This window comes from Ornithorhynchus anatinus, chromosome 7 (assembly GCF_004115215.2).
Source record: "Ornithorhynchus anatinus isolate Pmale09 chromosome 7, mOrnAna1.pri.v4, whole genome shotgun sequence".
NCBI classification, from domain to species: Eukaryota; Metazoa; Chordata; class Mammalia; order Monotremata; family Ornithorhynchidae; genus Ornithorhynchus; species Ornithorhynchus anatinus.
The window spans coordinates 61,767,741-61,776,033 of NC_041734.1; the positions used below are offsets into that span (position 1 = coordinate 61,767,741).

An 8,293-nucleotide genomic window follows, 5' to 3' on the forward strand; every position below is an offset into this window, starting at 1 on the left:
TTAATCCCCATTTTATAGATCAGGTAAATGAGGCACAGTGAAGTGACTTGCCCAAGGTCACAGAGCAGACAAGAGGTGGAGCTGGGATTAACACCCAGGTCCTTCTGACTCCTCGCCCCATACTCCATCCACTAGGCCCCACGGCTTTCCACTGTTGATAGACATATTTCCTTCCCACAACGGGCTTACGGTCTAGGGACTGGACTTTAGTCTAGAAGCCCAAAAGGGAACAACTCTCCCACCTCACAGTTCAGAGCATTGAGGTGGTAGGGTTGGTCATAGTAATAATGATGATGGTATTTATTGGGCTCCTATTAATTGGAATGAATTATACTGAGCATTTGAGAACTACAAGGAATAGCGCAAGATGGGATTCCTGCGCGTGAGGAACTTACCCTCCTCAGGGGAGACAGGTGTAGAAATAGCCACAAACAACTGTGGAATCAATTTTTTAAAATTGAAGGTTCCACCAATTATACTTATATACCTGAGTGCTGAGGTCTTGCCTCTTTTCCCTGGCTCACTCTCCCTTCTGCGTCATCTATGCCCTTTAATCTGTGATCTTTGGACACTTGATATTTGCCCCACCCCCTACCTTACAGTACTTAGGTACATATCTTTAAATTATATATTATAAATTATTTATTCACATTGATTTATGTCTCCCCCTCTAGACTTAGCTTATTATGGGCAGGGCACGTGCCTGCTAATTCTATTGTAAGGTACTCTCCCAAGTGCTTAGTACAGTGCTCTGCACATAGTAAGCACTCAATAAATACAATTGATTAGCTGATTATATCACTTCTACTACTACTATTTACCCACTGTGTGACCTTGGTCAAGTCAGCTCTCTGTGCTGTCATTTCTTGATCTGTAAAATGGGAGATTCAGTAACAGTTCTCCCTCCTACTTAGACTGTGAGCCCCATTTAAGACAGAGACTGTGCGTGATCTACTAGTATTAAATATGCTCAAGCTTAGTATAGTGGTTGGCATCTAGTAAGCATTAACAATTAATATTATCATTTAAATTATATAGTATCAATTGTTCATTTATTTATACTACTATCTCTCTCTCCCTCTAGGTTTTAAGCTCATTATGGGCAGAGAACAACACTAAAATCTGACATATCTGACAGGCAATTGCTCTCCCAACTTTCAAGGCCTTATTAAAGGCACATCTCCTCTCAGAGGCCTTCCCTAAGCCCTCATTTCCTCTTTTTCCACTACTTTCTGTGTCACCCTGATTCGCTTCCTTTATTCACCTCTCCCTCAGTCCCACAACACTTATGTACATATCCATCATTTATTTACTTATATCCATGTTCATTCAATTGTATTTATTGAGTGTTTACCGTGTGCAGAGCACTATACTTAGTGTTTGGGAGCATCCAAAAATGTCTCTCTGCCTCTCTAGATTGTGAGCACTTTTAGGGCAGGGAACGTGTCTACCAACTGTCCCAAGTGCTTAGTAGTATATTGCTCTACACAGAGTAAGTGCTCAATAGATATGATTGATTCAGTATGGACATAAGTAAAAAAGATTCCCTCGGGGACCTTTGCCCACTTGCTGTAAAACCAAAGCTTTTTTTCCCCCCTCATGCCAGGCTGTGCTACAACTGTGTTGGTGACAGGAGCGGGCATTGGTGAAATGGTACTGCAGTTGCTAGTAGGTTCGGTAAGTAGGAAATCCTAGTGAGTGCATATGAGAATTCTGGCTTAAGTACAAGAAATTCTTACTGACCCTCTTCAGAGCCAAGTCTGAAGCCCAGCAGAGCTTGCCTGAATTTCCAAAAGGGGCCCCTACCCATCTTGAGCTTGGCAAACCCCACCCCTCCCCATCCTGCTTTGGGCAGAGGCTGCCTGGTGACCTGGGGATGGGAAGTGGGAGCCAGAGCAGGGAGGGGATGCATGGGAAAGGCGAGAACAAACAAGAGGATTGTCAGGGAGAGGGGCCAGCTGACATGTGGGAATGCCATTCTGTTTGCCGAGTTACTTCCAGCTGCGCTCTCTCATTTCCAGCCTGCAGGGTTGTTCTGCAAAGAGGGCAGCCAGCCTGGGAAAAAATCTCCTACTCCAGGGTCTGTCTAGTTGTCCTAAAGTCTGCTCTGTTTTCAGTCCAAGAGACAGAGGATGATGATAAGGCTCAGGTCAATGGCCCCTTTTCCTCCCATGAAGGCTCTTATCCCTGCAGGCTAGAGGCAGAGAGGGGAGCTTAGCCACCTGGTGCAAATCAGCTCTAAGCACTGGGGTAAATACAAAGTAATCAGGTCGGGGGGGGGGGGGCGGTCCCCACTTGGGGCTCACAGTCTTAATCCCCATTTTACAGATGAGGGAACTGAGGCACGGAGAAGTGAAGTGATTTGCCCAAGGTAACACAGCAGACAAGTGGCGGAGCTGGGATTAGAACCCAGATTCTTCTGAGTGCCAGGCATGCGCTCTATCTGCTAGACTATACTGCTTCCAGCCTGGTCGGTGATTAAGGAACTATGAGTCTTGTAGTACTCAAAGGGGGCAGAGACCCTAAGAGGTCATCTTAGCGTTGCCCCCTTCTCCTCTCCGAAGTTGCTTAATTACAAAATAAGTGGGCAATCAATCAGTGGTATTTACTGAGCGCTTCTGTGTGCAGAGCACTGTACTAGGCATTTGGGGAAGTACAAAACAGTAGAGTTGTTAAGACACAATCCCAACCCACAAGGAGCTTATGGTCTACCAGGGTCCCTGCCGTCTCTCACAAGGGAGTTAGGAGCTGGTATTTCATTAAAAATGCATCCGGAGCCTTGGAAAGAAGCTTTAGAGAACAAGGCGGTTCGTGCATGAAGTGGGCCCTGGGGACGGTGATGAGCCTGTGTCTGTCTGTGTTTTCTCTCCTTTGGCAGATTTTCCAGGTACAGGGCAGCTACAGTTTCCTGGTCTGTGGGGTGATCTTTGGCTGTTTGGCTTTTACCTTCTACATTTTGCTCCTGTTTTTCCACAGGATGCACCCTAGGCCCTCATCAGGTAAGGGAAGTATTCTTTTCTATGGGAGGAGGAAAGTGGGGAAGCGGTGTCGAGCTTAACATGCCAGCTCCCTCCCTCTGTTCCAAGCAAAATGCAAGGAAATATTTGTTTTTCGGCTGCTTCCCTTTCCCTCTTCCTGCTTTGCCTTGCGATTGTCAGTGCTGGGAGTGGAGGGGTGAAGAAAGCTGTGTGTCTGATTCAGAGTTTCTCAGCCGGGAGAGACGGGCTTCACAGACCTGGCTGGCTGCCTGTCCCCACCCCCGCCCCTCTCTAGGATTTACTAGTCAAGAGATCACCCCTGAACCCCTCAGGGCTGCTGCCTCTTGTCTTTTGGAGCTGGTCCAAGACCCTGTTTGGCGGGATCTGGGCTATTCAGAGGCTGACTCTTCCAAACTCCACTTTCTAGTCGAAGTTGCACAGAAAGCCTCCTCTGGGACAGGGAGGTCCACAGTTGCAGTCACAGTCTCTGAACCCTTAGGTGGAGTCTCACAAACTACTTTAGAAAGACTCCGGCTTCAGGGGAGAAGCAGCGAAGCCAAGTGAGAGTCTGGACACCTGGTTTCTAATCCCAGCTCCACCACTTGTCTTCTGTCAGACTTCGGGCAAGTTACTACAGTTCTCTGGGCCTCCACTTTTTCGTGTCAAATGAGGATTCAATACCTGTTCTCCCTCCCGCTTAGGGTTGTGAGCCCCAGTCCTTGGCATAGAGTAAAAACTGTGGTGTTTGTTAAGGACTTATTATGTGCCAAGCACTGTGTTAAGTGTTGGGGGATAAGACTATCAGGTCAGATGCAGTCCTTGTTCCACATTGAGCTCAACAGGGAGGCAGCATGGCCTAGGGGAAAGAGCATGAGTCTGGGAGCTGGAGGATTAGGGTTCTAATCGCAGCTCTGGCAGTTGCCTGCTGTTTGGCCTTAGGCCAGTCACTTAATTTTTTGTGCCTCAGTTACCCCATCTGTAAAATGAGGATTAAATCCTCCTCCTTCCAACTGCGAGCCCCAGGGATCATTTACAGCTCGGTTGTGGGCAGGGATTGTCTCTCTTTATTGCTCTATTGCACTTCCCCCAACACTTAGTACAGTATTCTGCACACAGTAAGCACTCAATAAGTACAGCTGATTGAATGAATGAACCTGATTATCCTGTATGTACCCCAGAGCTTAGTACAGTGCTTGGCATATAATAAGTGCTTAACGAGTACCATTAAAATTAAAAAAAGTGGTGGTAACCTGACAATGACCAAGGTTAGTCTCTTCCCCTTTAATTCTCCTTGTTCCAAGAATCATTGTGCAATCAATGCGTGCAGAGCACTGGCCTAAGCACTTGGGAGAGTACAATACAATAGCTAGGCACCATTCCTGCCCAGAAGGGGCTTTCAGGCTAGAGGGTAGTGCACCTCTGTCACCACCCAGATTCCCAAGTGAAGTATATGAGGACGAGAATCCCTCTTTCCCCTCCCCCGTGGGTGCAGCCAGGAAGGGTTCCGGGCCCAGGTTCTCAGGTTGGAGCCGGGTTCCCTCCCCTAACCGCAGCAAATGACAGGTTTCAGAGGTGCTACTTGGGAGCCTTTGGGGTGGGCGGGGGGGAGGGCAGCGGGAATGAGAGGGGGAGGATGAGTGGGGCCTTTCCAGGGCAGCGTGGTCAGTGTCTATAACCTACTCCTGCCCTCAGCCTTCTCTCCTCTCTCCTCTCCCAGCCTCAAAGAGCAGCCTGGCCCACAGGTGCCTTTTTTTCTTCTTAAATGGTATTTAAGTGCGTACTTTGTGCCAGGTGCTCTATTAAGCACGGCATAGTTACAAGATAATAAGATCAGACCCAATCGCTGTCCCACATGAAACTCCAGCTTCAAATCTCCATGTTACGGCTGAGGTAACTGAGGCCCAGAGAAGTGAAGCCCCGAGGTCACAGAGCAGACAAGTGGTGGAGGCAGAATTAGAACTCAGGTCCTCTGCCTCCCAAGCCTGTGCTCTTTCCGCTGGTGCCTCCCTAAGTACCTCAGAGAGGTGGCTGCCTGTTGTTGACTCCCTGCCCCTGGCAGCAATGAGCTGGACAGAGCACAGTGGTCACTTCCTACCTGTATGGCTTTTAGGTAGGTTGCCAGGCTGGTGCTGGGCCGGAGAGTGGCACCCTGTATTGGGGTAGTTGGTGGTGGCCACCCCTTTTGCCCAAGGCCAGGGCAGCACCTTTAAACACCTTGCCCCATACGCCTCCACTGGCTTGAGACACACGTGATTCCAAAAAGAGGAAGACGTGGCTTCCAAGCCACGGGCTGCAGTTCCCTACCCCCGTGTCTATCATCCAAGAGCTTAGTACAATACTCTGCACAGAGTAAGCGGTCAATAAGTACAAGGGCTGACTGAGCAACAGAAAATGAACAGGTCAGCCAACAAGAAGAGGAGAACCAAAAGACCTAACTCATTCTCCAACTGGATTTCAGCCCCTGCATAATGGAGGCTGCACCTTTTTCTTTTCACAGTAACCGGCCCAGACAAGGCAACCGAGATGCACGGCTCCGACTTCTCTTATCAGAGGTAAAGACCTGGCTGAACCTTTGCAGCTGGAAAAGAAACGCCCCAACTCAGGGCACAGCACCATCCACTCTTAGGAATGTTGGGGAAGATCAGGAGGTACAGTGCATGAAGCATTGTGAAATTCAGCCCTGAATTTTTGGGGAGTTTGAAGGCCCAGTGTTGGAGGCAGAAGGAATCAGATCATCTCCAATGTCTCCTTGACCTCTTAGACTGACTCCTCTTTCTATCCAAATCCCTTGTACTTCCAGGGTTTGATCTGAGTTCATCTGCTGCCTCCTGAACAGTTCATATGTGGTATTTATCTCTCTTGGCAGTCACTTGGGTAATGACCTGAAACAATGAAATAGCAAAGTTTATAGTTAAGACACTCGTTGGTAGTCGGTATAGAAAAATGATTTTAAAAAAATTAACAGATAATTGTAGCGCTTACTTACTGCTGCACTCGACAGCTGTTAGTGTGTTTAGACTTGTTAACAATTTGGGGCATGGAAAGAATCCAATAGTCTCCTGTGTTGCTGAAGGGAAACCAACCAGTTTGTAGAAACTGCGGGGTTCATTTAGGGCTTAAAATTTGAGAAGGTAAATTCAGTGTGAACTCGAATGCCAATGTTTCCAAGATGTACGATCCATGATTAATTAACCCTGAAGCGAAGAAAAAGATGTTTATTTTTCTCTAATCTGAAGGGCTAAAGCTGGGAGACAGAGGTGGAAAGTGTTAAAAAAAAAAAAAAAAAAAAGTAAGCCCTCCTTCTAGATGGGGTACCTGCTGTAGAGAAGAGTTTCACCCTTATCACAGAACATCAAAATCAGGGCAAGGTCTTAGCTAAGGGAAAGCTAAGGCTGTTAAATCAGTGCAATACAAAAAAGTGGTGCCTGTAGAGAGCTAGAGGTACTGTATATAGCATTGCCAACAAGTACTATTAACAAGGAATGTAGCCATGCTGGATCAAAAAGTGAGAGTAGGATAAGAGTTAGATGTATTTTTGTAAAGGAATGATTTTTACAATGGCTTCTGGATGGTATATTGGTTTAGCTGCAGTTTCTGTATGTGTGAGTGCATATGTTTAAATCAAGCAAGCAGTGGTATTTATTGAGCACTTACTGTGGGCAGAGCTCTGTACTAAGTGCTTGGTAGGGTACAGTACAACAGAGTTGGTTGTCACGTTCCCAGCCCACAAGGAGCTTAAAGTCTAGAGAAAATGTTCAGATTAAAGTGATTCTGGTTCTCAGGGTGTTGTTCGCTGGCCTCTGTTTCGTTTGCTCTTCTGAAGCTTTTCTTCCACACTCGAGGGGTTAGCAGTTTGGCCACTTTCTGCCTAAGAACTCATAAACAGCTTAATGGGAGGTGTTCAAATGCAATAAATACTCTTGGAAGACACATTCATTATGAGCCACACAGACTTGGCTTTTTGAAAACTAGTGCCTGGGGTATGGTTTGGTTAGTCATATTCATCTAAGAAGTCTGACATTCAGGTTTAAAAATAATTTAGCTACCAAAAATGAAGTAGCATCACATTTAGTCTCACTGAGAGTACATGCTTGCCTTTCTTTAGTAAACACAAATCAGCAGAAGTGTTTTTGTCTTCCTTATTTAGCCAGTTACAATTCTTTCCACACTGCATTCAGAGTGGGGCACTATGAGCCTCAGGAGCCACTGGGTAAATTTTCCTGTCTTGATTGATTGTGGGGGTGGGGGAGGACTATAAGCTAAATTTTAAAAATCAGGTTATCCAAGTTTACCTATCATGAGCTAAGGTAGTTTGGAAAGTTTCACTGACTTTACCGGTGTGTGTCATCCTTTAGGGCAGAGAAAACCTTAATCCTTTCAAGCTGCAAAAACAATCTGTGAATTTTCATGTTGCCACAAGACAGGCCTCTCCCATCATAATATGGCTCCAATGGGTGAGATTTCAATTAGGCAGGAGAATTCCTCTCAGTCATCTTAGATGGAGAACAACAACATCGTTTGGAGCCCACCCCTCAAATCAGTGAGTTTCGACAATTTGGAAACAAAACTTTTTTTTTGTCAAATTCTGGAGGGCAAAGGGGGAGGAGCCAGGTGACAATAATAGTGGCACTTAAGTGCTTACCGATTGCCGAGAACGGTACTAAATGCTGGGGTGGATACAAGATAATCACATCCCACATGGGGTTTACATTCAAGTAGAAGGAGCACAGCTCTTGAATACTCATTTTGCAGATGAGGAAACTGAAACACAGAGTAGTTGCCCACAGTCACAAAGCAGGTAAGTGGCAGAGCCAGGATTAGAACTCAGGTCCTCTGACTCCCAGGCCTGTGCTCTTTCCATTAGGCCCTGCTGCAGGTAGAGCTAGATAGGGTGGCTCTGGATCATCACACTGATTCAAGGGCCCTCTCCCCACCTGCCCCTTAACTCTGGGCACAGTGTCTCACAACTTCATTCAATTGTATTTATTGAGCTCTTACTGTGGGCAAAGCACTGTACTGAGCGGTTGGAAGAATACAATAAAAAAGACACATTCCCTGACCATGACGAGCTTATAATCTAGCTTAAAGTCCACAGCATGAAGAGATGCTCTGAACCAACCCTGTCACCTTAAATGCCAGTTTTACTATAACTATGAAATCCCACTAACTCCTAGAACTCAGATCCTACACTCCCCAAAGTCGGTATCTGGCATTAAGGAATCCTCGGTTGCTTTGTCTTTTCGGAAGTGAAGCCTCTAAAATCGTCATGTATTTACTAAACTGTGCACAATCAGCACACCACTGCCATTGTCCTT

At 46.4% G+C, this 8,293-nt stretch overlaps 1 protein-coding gene across 3 annotated transcripts in view; it reads left to right on the forward strand.

The window, feature by feature from the left end:
• The window catches only part of MFSD4A (major facilitator superfamily domain containing 4A), a 38,609-nt gene extending 31,847 nt beyond the window's left edge, over nucleotides 1-6,762 (forward strand). For all 3 annotated transcript variants that reach the window (XM_029069878.2, XM_029069879.2, XM_029069882.2), the window contains 3 exons: nucleotides 1,607-1,677; nucleotides 2,879-2,999; nucleotides 5,476-6,762. In XM_029069878.2, the coding sequence (XP_028925711.1) occupies nucleotides 1,607-1,677; nucleotides 2,879-2,999; nucleotides 5,476-5,534 (251 nt within the window). In that variant the 3' untranslated portion in view covers nucleotides 5,535-6,762. The remainder of the gene's footprint in view (nucleotides 1-1,606; nucleotides 1,678-2,878; nucleotides 3,000-5,475) is intronic.
• The last annotated feature ends 1,531 nt before the right edge of the window (nucleotides 6,763-8,293 follow it).